This window comes from Phasianus colchicus, chromosome 4 (genome assembly GCF_987193195.1).
Source record: "Phasianus colchicus chromosome 4, bPhaCol1.hap1.1, whole genome shotgun sequence".
In the NCBI taxonomy this organism is placed as follows: Eukaryota; Metazoa; Chordata; class Aves; order Galliformes; family Phasianidae; genus Phasianus; species Phasianus colchicus.
In genome coordinates this window covers 27,522,829-27,546,654 of record NC_143439.1, presented here as the reverse complement: position 1 = coordinate 27,546,654, position 23,826 = coordinate 27,522,829, and the positions used below count along the sequence as shown (strand labels likewise).

Genomic DNA, 23,826 nt, shown 5'->3' with positions numbered 1-23,826 from the left:
ATAATAAGATAGTCCTGAGTAAAACTGTAATGTGTATATCTTTTTCAACCTAGCTTATTTCTAATCATCAAGGCTGTAGAGCAACAGCATGAAGGCATTCACAGTATTGCATTGGGTCTGGTATTTGCTCTGGTTTTAACAGAACAAACAATTGAGTCTATAAAACACGAGCTTTATGGACAACCTTTTGAGAAATGCTTAGAAATTAATGGTGACCACTACTGTGTCATAAAACCCAGCCACAGATAGATTTATCTGTCTAAAGATCAGTGGAATTCCCAATCAATATATGTTGTGGACACTTATAAAGTGTACGGTGTGGTTTTTTTTTTCCTACTGTCTCTTTCATCTTTGCAGTCTGGTTGATCAAATATTATGAAAAATGGCTTTATGTTCCTTATTTCCATTATTGGTATGACACAGTAGATTCAGTGGAAGCAGTATTGAATACATGCAGAATAAGCAAAGTTTAGAGAATTAAAAATAAAAAAATCTGGTTATTGTCTGCAAGTCTAGTGTTATATCTGCATCACCATAAAGATGTCCCCAGCTAATCTGCAGAAATTCCTTGTCTCTTCTTCCTCCCTACTGTAAGAACATACACATGGCTGCTTAGCCAGCATTGTGTGCAGACCAGTAATGCTGCAAGATTCAAGTAGATGTGTCTCTTTCTGCTATTTTTTAAAATCACTCATCTGAGATACAGCCGTTGCTAAGCCTGATGCACTGTAATAGAAGCCTTGAACTTATTTGCACTTGCCTTGAGGAAAGATTTCTCAGCGAATCCCAGAGTCAGTAAGATATTAAAATCCTGTTAAAACACAATTACATCCAGGTGCTTTGCCCCTTCATTTTCCTTTGTAAATTTCAATCCATGTTATAACCAAACTTTTAGCAGTTAGATTTTTCTAATGGACCAGTTGGAATGAGCTCATGGTTCCAGTCAGACTGGGGAAGAACAGGGTATGTGATTATAAGATGTAACAGCTGTGACAGAGTTTCTTGACTTGCTTACAGCTTCAGGATAGATGGATCCTGTAGTTGCTGGTGTCAGTGAATGGAAGATAGATATATGTATGGCTTTGAGCTGTCTTTTAGGAGCTCATTGGGATGTCAAGTCAGACAGCTCTGCTTAAAGCAACAGTGATTAGTTTTGATAACAATGCTGGGTAATCATCATTTCTGTTTTGTTCTCAAACAAGGAATTTCATTAGGGAAAAAAAAAGTCTCAGGCTGTTTTGGTCTGTGCTACTCTGGTATCCTCTACCATTTGAAAAGATGATTACTACTTTGGTTTAAAAAACCTGAATGCAAATTATGTAAAATGAAAGTCAGTGAAGTAAATGCATGGAAGCACCGTAACGTGTCACTTACCACAGTTTGCTCGTCACATGGGGAAGACTTAAGACAACAAAGGTAGGAGAGTGTCATGAATTCTTTGGTAATTATTCCTGTGTTGCTTGTGTGACTACTGTAGTCCTGAGCAGGAAGTACAAGTTAATATCATACATTTGAGTGCAGAAGAGCATCTCTGCATCACTGTACTCCTTTCTATGTGTGGCCAGGCTCAGAAGATTTATGCAGAACACAGACAATGTACATGTTCTGGTTTGCAAACAGTATAGAATGTCAGTTGTGCCAGACTGGGACTTCTACCTTAAAGACTGTTGCAGTTCAGAGGCTTCAGCTGAGACAAGGCGTGGGGGAGAAAAGGAGGGCATTCCTTAGTGCACCACCACAGAAGTAGTGATAGACAGCAGTAGCTGGAAGAGAATTCCAGACCACACAGTGGCCAGAACTATCCAGAAGACAGACAATCTATGAAAAAAAAAAAAAAAAAAAAAATAGGATTCAATGTGGGAAAAAAAAAAAATCACAAAAGGACCTTCAGGCAGGATTTTCAGAAATTTGTCTGAATATCAGCTCCTAAGTCTTTTTGTATGTATATAAGCAGCTTGACTTGTTTTATCTTGCTTTTTGTCAGTTGAAGAGTGGTTAGGATTTTCTATTTGAATATCATAGACAGGTATACTCAGTACATTCATTGAAAACTTTCTAGCAGATCAAAATTTTACAATTCGGCATTTTCCTGAGAAATGAAAAATGTAGACAACGAATGTGAAACATCCAAGCAGAAGGCTGTGTCTGAAGCAAAATCAGCAAATTCTGCTGCAGTGCCAGTCTGCTTTCCACCATCTTTCATTTCTCGTTCTCAGCTTGAGGGTTTCTGAATCTGTGGCTGCAATAAATGCATAAGCAAACAGGGAGCTTGAAAATTGGTCTCCCAGTTTCTTTTTATTGGAATGTGAATATTCGCTTGAGGTTGGCCATGACATTCTCAGCTCAGAAAAATCAGATTAATCCTACTTTTTGATGTTACTCTTGGGAAAAAAACTCTCTTTTAAACAGATGGTATGAATTTAATCCCTTTGCATTCCATTCTCAAGGATGCTGAAACTACTGCTTGTGAGAAATGCAAGATGCTTTCAAAATGACAAGCAAATATTTGATTTTAAGTTGAGCCTCAGTTTATTCAGTTAGGAAAAAAGTGATGGGTTAGAAAGGAAAAGACTCCAAAATACCTTGCTTGACTTTTTTTTTTTTTTTAAGCTGAATGAATTCACATTTGATAAGAAGCAGGTGAGCTGTTGAGCCCAACACCTCAGGAAACAATCACCCTTAAATTTGGTCACCACATCCTTATGCTCTTCCAATTGTGTTCTGGAACTGCATGAGCAAATGCAGGCTGTTCCTGTTCGTTTCCCCTGTGGAGTGGATCCCTGCAGGAGCTGACCTCTTCCTCTTCTAATTGTTTTTTTTCCGGTTGGTAGCAGGAGTTCTTAAAATACCTCCTCTCTTCTATCAGAGCAGTGCTGGCTTTGCACAGAGCTGCACTCAGCATGGGGCTGATCCTGCTCAGGAAGGCAGCAGCAGTCTGTACTTACCGGTTACTGAGCTGCTGGTGGAGGCAGGAGGTGGCATTTGAGAACCTGTACATCACTGCTGGTGCAGAAGGACGGGTAGAGGGAGAAATCCAACCTTTCCTAATTGGAAGCTTCACCATGGCATTGTGTGCTTTCACAGTTTCCACTCTGAATGGATATCCTGGGTGGATTTATTCAGTAAGTGTACTTCATTTCTGATGCTGCCAAGAAAACAGATTAGGGATTGGTAAGGTCTGTAGGAACAAAAACGTGTTATTACATTGTAGTTTTGAGAAGCAGATGGGTTCCATGTATTTTTGGCAACTGCCAGAGGCTGGAAGAAACAGGATGTACACATCAATTGTGTAAACAGCAGCTTTTCATCTTGAATATGTCAGAGTCAACTTCTTTGATCAGGTACACTGGGTTCTGCTCCTTCCAGGCCTGTAACACCTGCAACACAGTGAGTGAAAAAGATGAAAGAAAGCTGAGTTTGTATTCCAGCCCCTTGAATTGGCCGTGAGCAGCCCACAACCCACAGCATTCTGTGTTTCTTGTGCTTGGTCTGACAATGCAGGAAGGGGAACCTGAAAAACAATCTAGAGCTATACAACAACGCAGGTAAAATATATTACAATTTGCATGTCCACAGGAAAGGATGAAGGCTATATACGTACCTCTAATGGGCTTCAACAATAGTGCCTTTTTCAAGCACTTAATGGCAGTATCTACGGTATGAATGGGTGTCTCATTTTTTGAGGTGTTTCTTGCTCATTCTCCATTATAGCAGTAACAGTAATGTTATGTGGAGGAAAAAAAACAAAAGCACAATCACAGAATTGTAGTGGTTGGAAGGGACTGCTGGAGATCCCCCAGCCCAAACCCCTCTAAAGCAGTTCCCTGGAGCAGATAGCACAGGAAAGTGTCCAGGCAGGTCTGGAATATCTCCAGAGAAGCAAACCACAACTTCTCTGGGCAGCCTGTTCCACTGCTCTGTCACCCTCACAGGAAAGGAGTTCTTCCTTGTGTTTGTATAAGTACAAGTTTTATGAACAAAACAAAGAAAAAAACCGACATGGCTGTGATGCAGGCTTTTTTTCTGTACTTTGTTTACTACTATTATATTTAATAGACATGACAATATATTGAGATCTTTTGTTTGTGTATCTATTTTTGGGTCTTTCCAGGATAAAAACTCATCAAATAAGCTGAGTTCAGTAGACTGTGTCACATCTACTCATTGCGTTTGAGTGTGAGATCTGTCCTGGCTTTAGTCAGGTTGCCTATGTAAAAGAGATGGGATGTATATTTCCAGCGCTGTCTGTGACGTATTGCTGCTTGAGATGTTGATGCTTCCTCTTCCTCATATCCTCATCCTCCAGAGCATGGTTGGAGCAGAGCAATCAACCCATGCTTTGCACCAGTTCCTATATTAGTAACTGAATATATTTAAAAAAACAAAACACGTATGCTGTTTTTTCTATAGCATTGGCACTTAAAATAGGTTCATTGCTACCTTTAACAATGACTGAGGAAGAAAAGCAGTGTTTTTCAGACTTTCAGACAGTGGTATTTCTCAAAATATATTGTATTTCAGGTTATTGCATTACTCCTTTGGATGCTGTTTGGGGAAATGCATGCTGTATGAATAGCTGCAATTTGTAGAAAATGAGTGTTTCTCTTTGCCTCCAAGTCCAAGTTTAATCTTCATTAGGCCCATCGAAAGCAGTGGGTTGTGCTGTGCTCACTGCTAGTAACAGCTGCTTTCTTTGGAAAGTCACAGCAACACTTCGGTGTATCAAATGTCATTGCTATGAATGCGACATGCTGCATCCCTGAGAATAAAAACAGAGTCCTTGCTGCTTGCTCAAAGCACACTTAGCTCTCTCTGCATTTATTCTCTCTGTCATAGTATAGTGGCTGCTGCAGCACTTCCAGTATATATATCAAGTTACAGATTAGTGCAGGCCCCATGGCTCTTGGAACAGCGTGGGTTGTTTACCGATGACATTTATCCTCTCATTTCCTTTTGGAAGTACAACAGTTTCTCGCTTTCTGATGGGGAATGTACTTACAGAACCTTCTCTACATGCCATGGCTGACAATAAACGCTCCATTGTACACTGTCTGCTTGCCATGGAGCTGCTGTTACTCCTTCCAGCACTCAGATTGGCAGGAGCTGGCTTGACAGGAAAGCAGAAGGGTTATTCTAAAGTGCTGCAATCTTCTCTTGCAGGAGGAGACCGAGAGCGGATGACAGCTAATCATGAGACGTATCTTCTTATGGCGAGCACGCAGAATGACATGGAGGATTGGGTCAAGTCCATCCGCAGGGTTATATGGGCACCGTTTGGAGGAGGTGAGTCAGTGAGTGAACATGCAAGGCTCTCGGCTGCACAAAGCAATGTAGGAGGCATTTTGTTCTCTCTCAGTCACAGGCAAAGTTGGAAGAAAAGAATGGTATCTTAAAAAAAAAAAAAAAAAAAAAAAAAAGTGGAACAAGCCCATTGGTTTAACTTACAGTGCATCTATCAGGCATTCTCCTGTGCAGAGGGCTCTGCTGAAATGCCAGAGCTGCTGCTACTCTTGGTAGGGATGGCATGTTACCAGTATGAGAGGGATGTTGTCACAGAAAATGGGCCTATGAAATCAGATCTTCTCTGGGAGAACTAGGGCAGTTCTTTTAGTCACCAGGTAGAAGACCACCCATGTTTTTCACAAATGCTTGTTATGAGAATTTGTCAGTGATTCTGTTGCCAGAGACAGCTAAGGCCAATGACAATTGTCCAGGCTTGTGGCCCCCAGCAGTAGAAAGGGTGAAACTGTTGGATTGGGCCCAGAGAAGAGTCATGAGGATGCTCAGAGGGTTGGAACACCTTTCCTGTGGAGAAAAGTTGAATCAGATGGGCTTGTTCAACCTGGAGAAGAGAGTGCTATGAGGAGACCTCATTGCAGCCTTCCAGTACTTGATGGGAGCTTATAAGCAGGAGGAGGACTGACTTTTTACAGTCTGATAGTGATAAGATAAAGGGAGACATCTTTAAACTAAAAGCAGGTAAATTTAGGCTAGTTGTCTAGGGGAATTTTTTACTCAAAAGGTCCTGGCACTGCTGTCTAGAGAAGCTGTAGATGCCCCATCCCTGGAGACACTCAAGACCAGGTTGGATGGGGTCCTGGGCAACCTGAGCTGGTGTGAGCAACCAGCCCACAGCAGGGGGTTGCGGTCAGGTGAGCTTCAGGATCCCTTTTAACCCAACCATTCTATGGTTCTACAGTAGCCAAACAGCAGCATACACTACTGCTATGATATAAACTTGTCGGTACCTAACAGAAGTGCATTTTTCATAGAGGGAAGCTAACTACACGTTGTATGCGGCTTCCACTTGCATAAAACTGCTCTGTGACACACAGTGGGCCAAGGCAGCCCTGCAGCACTGAGTGGAGAGGTGGGGAGCTGAAATCTGGTGAATCTGCACATAGAGGCTGTGACAAAGCTACAAATAGAAACCAAATCTCCCGAGTCCTGACTCCATGCTTTCTTCATCAGCCCCTCATTTGCTTTTATAGGGCAAGAGCTATTTCTGGTTTGCAGCTGGGAATCTTTCCAGCCACCATGGAAACTCATAGGACACCCTCATTGTCATAGGCGCGTGTAATGCCAATTACCCAGTGAAGTACCTGACTGAGATATTTGCACACTGATCTTCATAAAGAAAGGGAAGACTGCAATCCTTAAATTACTATTTAAGGTCATTTGTAGTTAACATGCTTTCCAAAATGTTCTTTGTTTTTCCCTACGGAACATGTTGAGCATATCTGTGATTTCAGAACTAAGTGGACTGGGAAGTAAACAGTTAACTCCTGGAAAACGTGAGAATAGATGGAAAATGATTTTGGGTTTAATGCTTGTGGAGAATGTCTGGCTGTCATTTCATGGAAAAAGCAGTGTCATGGGAGCTGTCACCGCTAGATCTGTGCAGTAGGATGTCTCCCATTTCATTAATCATTGCTTATTTGATATTGTAAGATATCTTAAGTCATAACAAGCCCTATTAATTGTTATGTGTGAGTGGACATGCTGATATTTTGATTATTCCTACCTACATGGTCATGCCTGTAACAGTCTGACCTTGTTATGGAAGGGTTCCTCTGGCTTCAGGTGTTTGGGAGCCGGTCCACCAACAAATACATAAAATTATTTCAGACAGTAAATTAATCAAAATAGTTCTGTAGCTGTTGCCTAAATTTCAGCAATTGTGGCAAAGCATGGTAGTCTGCTGTCATACAAGTCAAGTGCCACTTTCACCTGCAATGTACTTGAATTTCCTGGTTCTTTTAAGTGCTGAAAGCAAATTGTGTATGTGTTCCATGTGTATTTGTGAGCTGTGCTGAGTCCTCAGTACTTAAAGCAGTGGGAAAGGACTCCTAGTATCGGAGCAAGGATTGCTGTAGATGATTAACTGTATCATTACAATGTTATTTGTTAACCTGTGCTAGAAGGGAGGAACGAGCGGAGGGAGGTAGGAGTCTACTAAGGTGTTCAGAAACAGCCTGTTGGTTTTTTTATTTTATTTATTTACTTGTTTATTTTTTATTGAAGAGCACTGGGGGACTATGGAAAAAATTCTGACGGGGAAAAGCAATGTAAATGAGGCAGGGCATGCAATGCCTGTTTGCACTTGAAATTCCTCTCCTGATTAGACGTAGAAAGGCAATTTTTGCAGAAGGGAAAGGCCTGAGCTTGAGCTGCAGAGCCTGCAGCCACGGGGGAGGGAGGAGGCAAGGAGCGCAGCGCTCGGGTCTGGCAGCTCCTGCGGAGCCAGGGCGCAGACTGCTGCTGCCTCGAGTCAGCCCAAAGTCATCTGGCAGAGCAGGGAGCTGCGCTGCAGCACAGCCCTCCTCCCTGCACCTGCTGCACGCAGCGGCACTGGCTGCCATCGCCCGGCGTGGGAGCAGGAGGCAGAGTGGAGCATCCCCGCGTGTTAGCACGTCTTCCTCACAGCAGCACGGGGTCTTGCTGGCAAGGATGTACTCATGCTGCATCTGACGTCCTTCTCCCACGAGAGCTCCTGGTGGTTCGAAGGCGAGCGAGTGAGGAGCCCACGCCGACGTCAGGGATATAAAAGGTGCTTGGAGAGGAATCCGTGATGGACAGAGAGCCTTTAAGGCGAAGGGGCCACTATTTCTGCTCCTCAGCTGCAGGGCTTATAGGAGCCAGCAAGGAGCATCACATCCCAGAGGACCCTTCAGTGGCCTTTCGGGTATTATTCTCCCCTTTCTCCTTCCACACTGCAGAGCACTGACCTTGTCCTGTGAATCTGGAGTCTCTGCCTCCCGTTCTGGCTAGGTGGAAGGAGACTTTCTGCATCTCTCTGCCGGCACTTCAGTCTGAATGGAAGATATATCTTTCTGCTGAAACTCTTTTGTTGTGACATTGTATAAGAGACAGTTGTCTCACCGCAGGAAATAAACGAAAGGAAACAGAGAGACGGAAGGAAATTGTTCCCCCAAGCAAAATTAAAGCGGGGAAGAGAACATTAAAATTACTTCAAGCTCTCTCTGGTAGTGAGAAGACTGTTCATCTCTTGCTCCAGAGGAAAATATACTGCTTCAAAACTCCTCAGCAGTCAGTGAGGATGAGCAGTCGCGCTGTTTCTGGATGCAGCTGCTAAAGGAGATCTCTGCAGGGCCGTGGGGCTCCGGCCTGTATGATGCCTGAAGACAGAAATGCCGGAGTCCGCAGTCCTGGTGCCTTAGCAGCACCTCCTTTCCTCCCTAAAACTACTTACAGGAAAATTAAGCGATGCTTTAGTTTCCGTAAAGGTAGGTCTGCTCTGTCCCTGTGTTCTTATTGCAGGCAATGCCAAAAGTCGGGGGCTGTGTGTGCAGGCAGATGAGAACACTCAAACAAAAGGCATGAAACAGTGCAGATGCTGACATTTCATGAATGATTTATTTTCCTCTTTGTTCGTTTGTTTGTAGTTGGCCAGCTAATGCTGTCTGCTCTACAGAATAACCCATGGATGGGCCGCCTCAGCGAGGTGGCTGGAGACAAGGTTATTGCAGAGCCTGTGAGCAAAAAGCAGGGAGAGGAGCTGAGGCTTTGGAGCTGAGTGTTGCTGAGTGCTACCTCTCTGGCTTGCAAAATTCCAAGAAAAAGAGTATAGGTTTGTATTTTTGTCTGTGTGGGAGGAGTGGTGAAGAAAGGGAGTAAAGGAGCAGGATAAATATGCACATATGTGCAGAACACCAAGTCCTTGGATTTGGAGATTTCTGATGGACAAAAGTGGATCCCTCCAGTGCACTGTCCTGCTGCAGCTGCTGCACTGCCAATTTGCTGTGCTCTCCTGCAGTCTGCACTTGCCTTCCCACCTGCTGCAGAGAGGTTTATAAGGCCATTTTCTGCATTGCACATACACTTGTAGAAGCAGAGCATGGAGGAAGGCAAAGAGGAGGCTGTCTTTCAAAATATGTCAGCTGGAAGGGAAACACACTTTTAGAGAGAGAAAGACACAAGTGATGATAAGGTGCTATGGTGCTGAGGCTGGAGGGGAGGGAACAGAAATTATGCATGGCACTGAAAGCTGTCTGCCCCTATAACCTCCCTCTCTGAGGCCAGAGCTTCCCGTGATTGCTGGAGTTCAGCCCCTCTGGAGGCTGTCCAAGAGGACATGGATATGTCTGTACAAAGTGTGCAGGTGTGTTTCAAGGTGTCAGTGTCAATTAGAGCTGTCTGTGTGCCATTTGTATGCTTGACTATTTGAGAAATGTTTGGAAGTTTAATAAAGGATGGACAGATGATTTTGCAGACAGCTGCTTTTTCACCTGGGGTGCAGTCTTAGCCACTCCAAGCAGAGCTTCAACTGTTTATTATTTCACCATCTGCTTTGACACACAAACTCTTCTTGTCTGAAATCCCAAGTGAAGCTGCAGTGTTTTGGGCAGAGGATTGGATGAGGGGGGTCACGCTGCTAATTTGCTTTCCTCTAAACATCATTTATTTCAATTGCTTTCCTATGTACATGCTCTGTCAAGAGCATTGTCACGTGGCTCCAAGATCAGAGAGTTGCAGAATGCTGGTGTGCATGTTTAACAAGGTCTGTGTCCCACTGGAGACAACAGAAAGATGAATGTTAACTGGACTTTACAGCGTTTTAACAGGCAAATTAGACAAATGACACCACTCTTAGAATTGGCTTCAGGAATTCTTCTAACTTCATTTGCAGACTCTACACCTCAGTGAAAATGCAGGCAGAACCAGCCTTCTGCAAACCAGTATAAAACAGATTGATTGGTTCTAAGCTGTGCAATACAGCGCAGAAAATAAAATGAACAGGAAGAGCCATTGGCTGGTCACTGGGAGAACTGCATGATATTGTGCACTGAGGCAGAGATGCACCACCAAGGTGATGCAAGGTATGGAATCTCAGCTGGAAATTCAGATGAAAGCTGCGTTGTGTTAGTCCCTGAAAAATGAAATGTCAGAGATGTTTGGAGGTCACCTCAGTTATGAGAAATAGCCTCTCACTGGGTGGCATCTGAACAGAGACACAGCCAGGTGTCTCTGAAACCTGTTTCAGGGAAAGTGCTCTTTGTTTAAGTAGCACCATGGGAACCTCCTGTGGGCACATGCAGGATGAGTGCAGAAAGGAATACTAAGGGTGACTTTGCTGTCACATGCAGGGGTGAGAACACTCAGGATGCACCAGAGTGAGCCAAACGCGCGTTGGCCACGACAAGAGAAGGGGGTAGGGGTCCTGATCTGACTGTGATGAGTTCCTGGTGACACTTTACAAATTGCCTTCCTTCCTTTCCAGCACGTAGCTATTTCTGCTCTTTCAGAGTTGTATTTTTTGTAAGCAGTAACATCAGACATGCAACTGTGCTAAGCTCCAGGAGTGGGACCTCATCTACTCCCAGTGTTACATTGACTGTGGGGTGGGAAAAGGCTTGTTGGTAAGAAAAAGAGTCAGGCAGGAACTAAATTCTGCCATCACTGTGTCTTGGTGTTTGTGTTTCCATTGAAAAGCTCTGTAGAGAAGAAGGAAATACTGTTTGCCTTTGATCCATTCAGAGCAGCACTTGATGCTGGAGAACAGCAGAATAGACATCTGGTAAGAAACAGCAATTTAGAACTCTGTACAAAGAGTTACTGTATTCCCTACCTTGCTGTTGAAGTCCCTCCATCTCATCTTTTCTATATTTTCAGTGTCATTTAATTACTAATTTGAAGTTGAGGGATACCTAAAGTACTCTTTCAAATTCCAAGCTGAGATGAGCTCCTTAGACCTTTACTGACCTTTTCTAGTCGCTATGGCCCTTAAACTATGAGCTTGTTTTGGAAAGGAGATTGGTTCTGGTGCACAATGTGTAGAGATAGTGTATGCTGTGATGGAGCTGGAGAGGCAGGTAGGTTTTTTCAAGCAGTTGGCATGGAGTGAGGTGCCAGAACTGCCACTTTTATCTCTTTCTTTTCTTCTTATGGATCAGCAGACTTGAGATGTGGCCTCTTACTTTGTTCAGTAGAAACAAAAATCATTGACTAACAGCTTTCTTGTTTTTAAAAACATGCTCTGAGTAAGTACCGTTGAAAATATCCCCAGTGCTTACACAACTCTTGAGCAGACATAAACAGAATTTGGGTATAGCATTGTAATGTCTTTCATAAGCTTTATGGAAGCTTAGAAATCCAGTTTCTCAGAGGGTTTACAAAACTTCTGCCACGGGAATGTTCTAGTTAATGAATAACCACTCTGTGTGCCCTTTGCTATCATGTGATTTTCCTCTTTGATGTTATGCATGATGTTGGCTTAATTGGATGTAGCTTTAAGACCTACCAGGGCCTCCCTGGAAAAGCAGTTCTGTTGATTAAATCTAAAGACTGGTCAGAACTGGAAACATGTACATTTAACTGCCATATTCCAGCTGTGGGGCAGACAAGCAAGCTGCTGCCATTCCGAATGTCAGGTTTTCTTGACACCCTATCCTTAGGATAGACCGAAACCATGGATCAGCACTTGTGTATCTTTGTGTTTCTGGATTTTGGAGACTCTGAGATTTAGAAACACTTGGATATGGATTGCAACATTGAGGGCTCCTTCATTTTCTTCATGGAAGTTTTGTTCTTTACAGTAGTAGAAACGTTTCAAAAAAAAAAAACATCATGTGAAATTATTTCTGTGGCTTTGGTCATGATGTACTCTCAATAATTTGGACCATCTTTTCACTGCTTCTCTATACAGGAGTTGCCAGTATTACAATGCATAGCTAATAGTGTTCAGCTTTCCTCTGCTAAGCACTATTAACAGTGTGTTGGTAACTACACTTCAGAGCATTGTCTTTGCTTTGTCATCTTAGTCTTCGTGAACTGCCAATCTGCAGTATCTCTGTAGTAGTTACTTCTGATGTAAGAACCTGAGAAAGATGGTGCAAGAAAAGGAACCTTTACAGGGCAATGATCTTGGCTTTTACAGTAAACAGTAAAAAAGCCCAACGTGAAACTGAAAGATAATGAACAAGATAAAAGTTAGGACAAAACCTGTGGGAGCAGCGTTGTCATGTTTCTGCCACTTCTGCCTCTGGCAGCGGAGTGCTTTTTCCATAAGGCATCAGCAAGTCTGCAACTTCGAGTCAATATTTATGCAGGCTTATCACAACCAACTCCTTTCGTGGCTAAGTGCTGCCTGGTGCAGTGTTCTGCATTCAGTAGGTGAGGAAAATATTTCCTTTGGAGAACTTCAGTCTGCACTTAGGAATCAAGCGAAGCCTGCCTGAGAGAAATGCCAGAGCCAAACAAATTGGAGAACACTGAGTAGAGTAAATGGTGATTTTAGGAGTGCTTAAATGCGTAACAGGGTGATTTCCCATTGGTTTTCCATGAGACTGAGATCTTAACTTCAGGTTACTGCATGGTTGTCAAAATCACCAACTAGCTATGGGATTCCCAAAGCAGAGAGTGGAGAACCTCATGCCTCCGAGAAAGTACAGTATTATCTCCATTCATACAGTAAGAGAGCTGAGTTTCTGAGTGTTAATCTGGGATGTGAGGAGTGGGGCGTATGGACCCCTGCGACCCTAATTATGGACATGACCAGATGGGATGCAACTGTGTTCTGAGGGTCATGTAGGATCTGCACCCAATCTGTCAAATCTAGACAACTGCTGTAGTTATTCTGCCTCTACCCCAGGGCATTCTCAGCTATGAGTATTTTAAGTGTCTGAATGAAAAAGTCCCAAAATCTGTAAAGCACATTCCTGCAGGCAGTAGTAGAAACAGTTGTGTTTACACTTTAGGTAGTAAAAGTGGGATTTCAATGACATCACTCATCACTTCTCCATCACACTAAATTGTGTAGATTTTGTTTGTTTTATTTTAAAGTTTTTTTTTCTTCAGTATCCCTGAATTGCTGCTACAATACAGATCCAAGGTAGTCATATTCATTTAAAGTATATCACCTTTAGTATGTGAATCTGTTATTACTTTCTGTGTGTGTTCAAAAATACTGGTTACCTCAACTTACTGGGTGTTTTAATGCTTTGTGGTTGCCAGCTCTTTTAAATATACTGCAGCTTGTGTTGGGGTGCATCAGCAACTTATAACATTGTAGGCTTTTTTTTTATTATTATTCCACAGCACAAAATCCTTTATTCTAATTTTACTCACTGTGCATTAGACATGTTTTGAAAGCCAACACTAGAAAGAAAGAAAAAGAGACAGAATGAAAATGTGTTAATATAAAGTTATGATATTTTGACTCTGGTGTCATTACTGATAGGAGTTTCAAAGCAGTCTGGTAGGTTTGAGAACTTATTCTTTCTCCTACAAATTCTAATCTGGTCTGCAAAATGTATATTATTGAAAGGAATGTTAGCACAAAGAGAAGAAAGTATGGCTAATGAGACAGAGCTTATTCATACTGATTTTACTGTCAGTGGATATGCAATGTAATTGCATTTCATATGTACAATTATGTGTACATCATATAATTGGAATATTTGCATTTTCTGTTGATCAATTTTGTTTGAAAAGAATGGGAAATTCTTGTTTAAAAACAAACAAACAAACAAAAACAAAATAAGAACTCTGAAGGGTTCTTGAAGGGAAGCTCTGACTGTATTTTCATAGGCCAAACTCAGAGGAGGAGGGCCAAGTTCTGCACCGAGGTGTGGGGGAGCTGGAGCACATGCTGTTTTGATACAGGCAAAGGAAATGGCATGTGTTTTGCCGGGGAAAGGGATAGTCTTGCAGGTAGAACAAAATCTCTTTCTCAGGTTGTAAGAGAATATTGTTAGAATAGAGCTAGACTTCTCGTGGTAGTGCAGGGGGGGAAGGATTAGAGACCCTGGGCATGCATTGAAACAGGAATGTTTTTCACAGTGACAGTCAGTTATAGGAACAGGTTGCCCAGAGAGACTGGGAACCATTTTTGAAGCTGTCATGTGCCACTTCTTTCATCTGCCCATTGAACTGTGCCACAGAAGGCTCAAGCAATAAAGAACTGGTGTTCACTGGAGTTTTTCACATCATCCCATTACTGAAAAATGATGTAGGCTTATTTCAGTGGATGTAAATGGTTGCTTATTTTTGGAAGGATGTGTTTCTTTTAACAATATCTCAGAATGTCTAGACTTTAAAATTCAACTTCAGATTTCTCAGGGGTGATTTCTGATCTGATTTCCCTAAAGATGCTACGTCTTTGGATGAAGATCTTGGATGCCATCCCAAATGCAGAAGAGGCTTTGAAATCACCAAGTTCCTGTATTCACACTGATTCCTTAATTAACTTTCAGTGGATCTTATCCTAAATTGTACTTCATTTAGAAAGAGAGTTTAGGAAGTGGAGGGATTGAGGGTTTCCTCTGTGCTGACCAGCAGAAACCCTTAAGTCAGACAGGTACAGGAAGCCCAAATTTATGTAACCCTCCTGCCATGCCCATAGGGAATTTGCAAGAGATTTGGGAGGAATGAAAGAAGTGGGAAAACATGATATCATCTGACAGTGTGAAGAAGCTGAGCTTTAATGGACACTGAATATTTATATCATTCAGCATTCTTCTAAGCTTTTCAATCTGAAATTCAATCTGAAATTTTAAAAATTCATTCTTTAATTGAAAATATCGGGCTTTTGATTTTTGTACAACATGGGGAAAAAAAAGGGAGGCTAATGAAGTGTGACTGTAATATTTTGTTCCCCCTCCACTGCTATTTTTGGCAGCCACACATAGGAGCTGCATGAATATCACAAAATGTGATGCTCTGCATCTCAGCCTAATTTCTGAGCTCTTTTTAGCTGGACATATATATTCTCTCCAGTCATTCTCTGTTATCTTAAAAGTAATTGCACTTAAATACAAATCCCAGACCCTCAGGATGGGTGTCTGACAGTTTGCTGTAACATCTTGGATCACATGCACGATAACTTTCACTTCAAGGGCAGGTGTGAGATATCATTTCTTTTGTTGCAGGAAAATCGTGTGCACTGAAGGTAACTCTGGAGAATGCTTCAGTCTGCATCCTGCCTTAGCTTGTGGTTACTTACTCATGTCTGCTAATTTGGGAGTGAATTAAGTTCTTTGGATGAGAGGCAAATTCTGTGAATGAAATTCTTGGGGTGAAAGCTCAATTCTGTGCTTCCTTTAGAAAAAAAAACAAAACAACTCCATTCCTCATCTTGAATATTTTTAAATTGGTACAAACTGTGTGCTCAGTGAAGGGCAGAATTTGTCTTATCGCTTTTCTTCCTCTCCTCCCCCATTTTATGACATAAGTAATTGCAAAAGGAGTCTTTCAAGTGTAGGTAGTTATTTGGTATTTAGTTTCTTATCATGGCTGCCTTAGAACTGCTCATTGTGCTGCTATATATAGAAAATGAATTGCCATGCTCCAGCCCCAATTCTTGTCAACAAATGGTCTCGAGGGAGAGCTTCCATCACAGATGATATGCCTGAACATTGCTGTGATAATACCAGTGATGGCTGACTCTGCAGCTTGAAATGGAGGGAAAATAATTACCAAACACTAACTGTCTTTCCAGTGCCCACAATAATATTGTCAGATCAGGGTTGAAGTTAATTCTTTCAGTAAAGTTCTGTGTTCTGCTCATGTTAAAGCCAAATGCTAGCTTCCTGTGGTTTGTCTGACGTATTTCACCTTTCATTTCATGATTTATTTTTTTTTCATACGCCATTTATAGTTGCGGAAGTGATAATGCAGCTGGTAAATTATAGGAATGATCTTTGCTTAAGTGGTGAATTGTAATTGATGGTTTGGTTCAGAACAAATGAAATCCCAAGTTATATTTATAAATCTTTTCCCTTCTGCGTGTAAAGATAATGTTTATATGTCATTGAAACTCACATGGAAACTACTTAATTTTATATACGTAATTAGACATGAACCAAAGTAAACGGAGGTATGCATCACTTTTGAATCAGCAGTTTTGTGACAGAGAATCCTATTTATAGTATTTCTATGAATTTTGTCCCTTTGGTGTAAAAAAAAAAATAAAAAAAAAAATAAAAAAATAAAAAAAAAAGTAAATCATTTTCAGGTTATTTTTAATTTTTCTTTTAAAATAATGTTTGATAGCATTGTCGCAAAATGTTTCCATCATATTTCTGTGAGGGGATCAAATGTGCAATGGAACCATTTATCCTTAAGAGAGGGGTGGATTATTGTCCGTGCATTGAAGTGAGCCATAGATCTCATGGGTTGCAGGAGAAGACAAAGGCTCCTCATATCATTTGGTGAATCACAGCTGAGTCCTACCTCTCTTCACACAGGTATTTTTGGCCAGAAGCTAGAAGACACTGTGCGATATGAGAAGCGCTATGGGAACCGCCTGGCTCCCATGCTGGTGGAGCAGTGCGTGGATTTCATCCGACAGCGGGGGCTGAAGGAAGAAGGCCTCTTCCGACTGCCTGGGCAGGCTAATCTTGTCAAGGAGCTGCAGGATGCATTTGACTGTGGAGAGAAGCCTTCTTTTGACAGGTAAATCCTTCTGGCTGTCTCCCATTCCCTGAAGCCTGGACAGAACACAGAGATCTGCTGCTGGATGACCCATGTTACTGGAAAACATGTGGCATGGCAGAGAGAATGAGTGCTTTTACATTTTTCTTCATGTTTCCTATTATAAATGTAAAATTTTCATTTCTTTCTGACTTTGAAGTTTAATTTCAAAGCATTTCTGGAGAAGTTTCATTTAGAAATCGTATCATTAATGTCTTGGATTAATCAAAAAGCTTTTATATTAGTTTCATTTGAAATGCAGAGGTTTAGTCAGTTCAACAAAGGAAGAAGTTGTCTTATCTCCAATTGTGATATGTTCTGTTACTTATAAAACCGAAGATCGCAGTGACCATGCTAGTCAACCTCATTAGTTTTGGGTCCAGGTCCAGCTTGTGTTCTAGTATTCATATAATTTTGCAAAGCTGATAAGAGTTTTATGAGCCAAGAGCCCAATACACTCCTGTAGATGGCTTCAACATGCAAGGTCAACATTTTGTGTAAATTCAGCTCTCCTGCCATGAGCACTGATAGCAATAGTTTGTATATGCAGAGGGTGCAGTCAGAGAAACAGAACCTGGGGATTATGAATGCCCCAATCCCTTTATTAAACTCTGTATTTAGAGTTTATACGATGTTAATAAGATTTCAGTATAAAGGACTGATAAACAACTGTTGTCCTTGATGTGTGCTTTAAGTAACACACAAATATACTTCCTAAATGGAACTGGGATCCTTCATCCCCACTGAAGGCCTGATCTGCATTAGGAGGAAGAAGCAGAACACATTTACTTTATGGGACCTTTGACTGATAGCAGTACAAGTAACAGGAAGAAAAGCACAGCTTGATATTCTAGTGCAAAAATATGCCGTGGTATGAACCTGATGGAAAACATTTACCTCCCTACCTTCCCTGCTGCTCTGAAGTGAGCAAATTTGATATGTATGGAGATATGTGTTTTTCACAGATGCACAGAAGGCAGACATCTGTAGCTCTGTTTTATCTTGAACAGCTTCCTCAGTTTTGACCCTCACTGTGATAAATGGCAAGAACTTATAATGCTGTGGAAAGGAAAAGTGATTGTTTTCATTCAAGATTTATTAATTCCACATCAGTGAATTATCACATCAGAGATCACATCAGATTATCACATCAGAGATCAGGTGAGAGTTAAGATGACTGACTAGCAAACAGTTTTATGCAGGAGGACTCTAGGAAGTCTGAGTACCATGATCAAGCTGTGGATGTCCCCGTTCATTGCAGGTGAGTTGGACCAGATGACCCATAAAGGTCCCTTCCAAGTCAAATGATTCTATGATTCTGAGATGACTTAGCTGGTAACCATTTGGAGTATATTTACTGGCTGTTCAAATACTAACAGTAGAAAATTACAGTAACCAGGCACTATTTGGAGATCTTTTCCTTTCTTTGACGTTAAGCTAAATACTGCTGGTCACATCCTTATATCTCTACTGCAGATGCAAGTGGGCAAATGCCAAGGGATAAAGAAAACCAATAGTTTGGTTTTTTTCAAGCATTTGTAAGCTGTAAGATTGTGGCAGAAATGTTAAGAATAAACTGCTCTCAGACTCCAGGAAGATGATGCACTGAACACCCCACTGAGGGGTTCGAGCTGAGATATAGCTTGAAAGAAATACAGAGGGTCTGTCTGTTCCAAACAAATGAGACCAGGGATCTTGCATAATTATTATTTTTTGCCAACTTATTTAACAGTATCTGTAGCACACACTAATGAGACCTAGGAATAGGCATACCAGTTGAATTTAAGCAGATGAAATGGAGACAAGATTATACGTGTCACTGCTGTGAAGTAGGCACATAATGTCTACTCTGGTAACGAGGAACATGAGCAGGAGTTACTTTTAGATGTCTGGTACTGCGGTTCTTCTGAAGCTGAGGATTTATAGAACACTAGCTTTGTATGCCTGAATGTCCTGGTTTTGAAGAGTTATTTTTCTGATTGTGTTTTCACATTTGAACTTGGAGATGATCTGTGACTGTAGCTAGTGTATCAGAAGTCAGATTTAAATTCTGCTCTCACCTCTGCCATTGGGCACCTTCTTTTATTGTACAATCTTTTGTTACAGTTGTATGCTTTGGAAATGGAGCTGGTTTCACAGTAGAGCGTTGTTTGGATTTGGGTAGCCTTTCTTTTTGTTCTGCTGAACAGCAGCATGATCTTCAGGTTCGGTGGAATTGGTATGGAAAGCTGAGCTCTTGTAGAGTAGCCACAAGCTGAAAAGTTGCTGTACAGAAAAGAAGAATGTATGTTAAGGGGAGTCACTGCTTAGTTCCTCTTATGGAGTTTGAGATCTACTGTGTTTATTTTGTAATTATCTGTAGTTACAAGTGTAGTAGTGCAAGATATACCTGGGTTTTGTTTCTTAATCTCCCTTCTGTTATTCTTATGCATTGATGGTAGTAAAGAGTTAGCATTTAGAGCTTGGATGACAGTTTTGTTTGATGGGACAAAGAACAATGGAATCCAGGTCACGCTTCCATAGCAGTGCTGGGTCACTAGCTCCGACTGGGACAGAGACTAGCTGCTACTGGTACTGGAAGTCATACAAAGAGCTGATGTTTGAGCAATTTGCCATTTTTCATGGTGACATTTTTACTGCATTTAGGTGCACGTAAGTGAAACAAAGGCTTTCTAACAAAGGAAGTCACTGTGAAATGTGTATGTACACGTGTATCAGTTTCTTCATGAAATAAAAATATTAATAACTAATCCTTCTTTTCTTTCTGCTGTGTTAGCTTATTCACTAAAGATAGAAAGCTTTTTTAGAAGCAGGAAGAAAAATGAAGGTAAGGTTTTATGGCTAGAATTAGTGCTTTTTCAAAATTTTGCCTCTCTTTTAAGATACAGCTCTTAAAACACCTTATGGGCACAGGGAGATGAAGTTCAGATGCACAGATATCTTTTTCTGTCCAGTGACCTTGAGGTAACTGCTGTCTGCAGTTCTATGGACATCCTGCCCTTCTTCCCTCCTATGCTCTTGTCTGTGCCCATTTGACTAAGACAAATGAAGCAGAAGGAGTATGGCATGTTTTAAAGAAGTAAAAGTGAAATTTCTAAAACTTGCAGAATGGCAAAATCCAACATCCATCTGAAACATCCAGTGTCCTAGCTCTCTGCAGTGAAAACTAGCACATCAGCATTTCTTGTAGTCCTTGAAAGGGAAGGTATAGTTGCTAAAACAGAAAAATGCTTATGCCTTTTGTATGAGGAAAATAAATAATAGTGAGAAGTGTATATGTTGGTTAAAAAAAATCAATAAATGTGTCACTCTGTATGTATGTGAGTCTATACACATACTGTCTGCTTTCTAGAACTAGTGCTGCAGTGAGGCAATCATTTGTACTCACTGCTGTTTGAAATATTTGCATCTCTATGTAGAATTGTCTCCTTCAGGGAATCCACTTTGCTCATCAGTGGGTTGGAGATTTCCCTCTTTTTGTGTGGCTTATGTTTTAAATTTCAAGTACTTCTCCTGCATTACAAATCAGACATTTGTAAAGATACAAAGTGGATTATAAGTATTTGGTTGGTAAAATTAGCATAGCATCTGCATAAAGAAAATAACAATAAAGGTTTGTTTTGCAGTTTTTACATAGAAAGGAACAAAAATTGGTTTCCTTTTTTATATCATCTCATTTCATCTCCTGTCCAGTTATTACCAGAAGACATGACAGTAATCATTTCTCAGGGAGAAAAAAATATTTGAAATGTCCCCGAAATGGATATTAAGCATGATTAAGATATTGAGGGTATTAATCCATGTTTGTGGCTTGGATTTTCACAACTATCATAATCTATGTACATAGCCCTGTGATTCAGTGGAGTTCAGAATTATTGAGCTTATGTGTCTGCATCTGTGAGCATGCACAGGAGAAAAGGCAAGTACATGCTTGCACATTTAACAAAGCAAAAACCCTGTTACATCCTCTCGTGTATCAGTTCCTTTTGAGAAGAATGCAGTGTATGATAGGATAAAATACTCACTGTTACTCTAGTCGCCATTGCCATTGTCTTGAGAAAGGGATAAGGTGGCAGTATGCAGTGGCTGACAAATATTAGCTGTTGCTCACTGGAATCACATAATCCAGAACATGGAACTGAATGTATCCCTGTGCATTTAATTACTGGGACTGTCAAACAAAAGTAGGTGATTGATAAGGATTGTACGAAGAAGGTCATTCGAACAACATGCACAACTCTATATATAGAGAACTGCACTGCCTACTAATCATTATTTCATCCCCTCACAGTGAGGGCATAGTGAAAGGATACTACTAACTAATTTCAATTCCAAACTTGACCTGACTGAGTGATTTTAGGATAGACTCCTGTAAACTCCATGTGTCTGCATGCATCCTGAAGCTGGTGAACACTGCATGTGTTTTAAGGAAGACAGGGAAGATGCAGTGCATCTGGGAATAGTGGCTAAAGGATAAACTTGGCAAGGACACTAAATTTTATTTTCAACCTGTTGAGCAGATGAGACCAGGGAGAATGAATAAAGTAGAGCTATAAAGAAATACTCTGGTCCCTGCTGGAATAATTATGCTGTGTTTTGTGTATCTTTTCTGAATTAAGGTAAAACAACTGAATATTAGAAAAATCTAGCAAGGCAAATGTTTTGTACCATGGAAGTAACTGTGCTTCCAAAAAAACTCGGCATTTTTTAGCCCTGAGGCAGTCATCTATCAATATCCTTCAAGCTTTTAGGGCTTAGCAGTTCCCCGTAAAGCTGAGTTCTGGGAGGTGAATGTGTGTGACATCTGAAAGCATAATGCTGAAGTATTTTGATCTTTTTGTTCTTTGCAATGTACTACTAGCATTGTTGTAGTACGTGGAAAAATGTTAGGGGAGAAAAGAAAGACACACCTTTGTTTGTGATTCCTTTAATTGCCATTAAGGCTGATTGGTGTTTTTTGAGGAGATATCACCCTCCTCAGAATGGTTCTTCTGGGCACTGCGCAGGCCTTGGTGCTTTGGTAATTTAGCAAGCAGCATAGTTGCCTTTGCAGTCTCATCCTCCAGATACAAAATATGTTTTAAAATTTAGGTGAATGCAAGAAAGTTCTTAATGGGATGCATCTGCACTGGCACTATATGGGCTACAGGTAAATGATGACTTGGAAATCACTAGTTAAATAAAGTTTTCTATTTTCCAAACACAATCCAGTATATAAGAGCTTGTTTAGAAACAGTTTCCTCCAAGGAGAGGCTTTATTCCTTCCCTAGAGGAAAAGCACAGTAATCCCTACACAAAGCACTTACGTAAAATGAAGTCTTTACTAGAAAGCAGGTTCCTGCCAACACAAATGACCTTAAGCTTGTGTAAATTGCCGTCTATTTCTGCCTGTGGCGATCCAGGCTTCCTTTCCTGATCCTCACAAATGACACTCTGCTCATCAGTTATGCGTCTGGAGCTACTTCAATTCTCATCCTGGCCCTCTTTCTATCCAGCTAGCAGAAATAGCCTCTGCATATGACAAGAGTTAAGAGACTTAATCTAGCAATTAAATACACATTAAGAGATGCATTTCTTGTGTGATGCAAAGGGTCATTAAATCAGCTTAATTGGTGTCCTGCTGTAGGAGTGTGTGCTTTTAGTTATTGGCAGAGAACGAGCATTGGGCGTTGCTTTGTGTGAATTTCAGTTTCAGAAATGGAGTTGAAAAGACACTTGCTTCGTGCTTGTTGCTGTGTGGCTGTGATTTAACAAGGAAAAAAGTGTTCTACACTTGCCAGCAAGTCAATTCCTTTACTACACACACAGTCTTTTTAAGAAAGGATGGCATTTGCAAAGTAAGTGGGGTGTTTTTAAACACTCTCAAATGAGGCTTGGGGATAAGGTCTGTCAATTTTAAGTATTTCTTGTGCTCACTCCCCTGAATGGGTCCCTGAAAGGTAGCATGGATCTCAAGATCATGAACACAAGGACAAAGGAGAAGAATAAGTGGGCTGTTTTTTTCCCTCTTAATAGATCAGTAGACTTGATGATCTTTGCAAGTCCCTTCCAATCGAACAATTCTAAATAATCTGTTAAACTGAAACACGAGAGCTTCTGATGATATATCAGGATCATTTCCCTTTTATTTTTCAGTAAGGGTGTGACCAAATAGTGTAAGAGGAACTCAGAGAGGTTTTTACAATCTCCATCCTTGGAGATAATCAAAAATAATTAGATGAGGCACTAAATAACCTGCTCTAAATGGGCTGGTTTTGGGCAGGGTTCTGACTAGGTGACCTCTGGAGGTCCTTTCCTGTCTAAATCATTTGGGTGATTCTATGAAGTTTATTCAAAGTAGAGCCAAGTTTTTGTGGCATCAAGGTAAGGAAAACAAGCAGCTCAGGGCCTGAGATGGTAAAGACTTTGATGCATGTTTCACAAGTTGTGGGCAAGACTTCAGCTGGTACTTAGCTTTTGCACTGTGCTGCTTGTACTGTATGTATGTTATGTAGGAGGATGATTCCTTGAAGGTACCTACACAAGGGGACAGGCATCACATAGGCCATTCCACCAATTATGTTATGCATGTGAGCTGACCTTTGCATTTTTGGACCGAAGCCTGACTCCATAACTCATATACACCTGGTTCACTGTAACACTACCAAACACAGGCTTTGCCCTGCCATCCTTTGAGTACTGGTTTCTCAGCAGTAACTATGCTATCATTCTCTCTATAAAGAGCTATGCATGCCTGTTATATTCCTTGGTGTTGCTCAGTTGTGATGTTTCAGCAGTGGTTGATGGTAGGCTCTGGCATCTCATCCTGCCTGCTGACGAGGAGCAATGTGTACACTAGGCAGCCAGTTGGAAACTCTTCCTCCCAAGTCAGAAGAACATCTGTAGTGGTCTTAG

The 23,826-nt window shown here is 41.2% G+C and overlaps 1 protein-coding gene across 13 annotated transcripts in view; it reads left to right on the top strand.

Moving 5' to 3' along the window:
* The window catches only part of ARHGAP24 (Rho GTPase activating protein 24), a 199,959-nt gene that overhangs the window by 165,710 nt on the left and 10,423 nt on the right, over positions 1 to 23,826 (top strand). For 12 of the 13 annotated variants that reach the window (XM_090138997.1, XM_090139000.1, XM_031596669.2 and 9 more), the window contains 2 exons: positions 5,161 to 5,283; positions 16,707 to 16,914. In XM_090138997.1, coding sequence (XP_089995123.1) covers positions 5,161 to 5,283; positions 16,707 to 16,914 — 331 coding nt within the window. Of the gene's footprint in view, positions 1 to 5,160; positions 5,284 to 7,534; positions 8,748 to 16,706; positions 16,915 to 23,826 lie in introns of those variants that run through there. The other variant, XM_031596671.2, reaches the window with a different exon arrangement.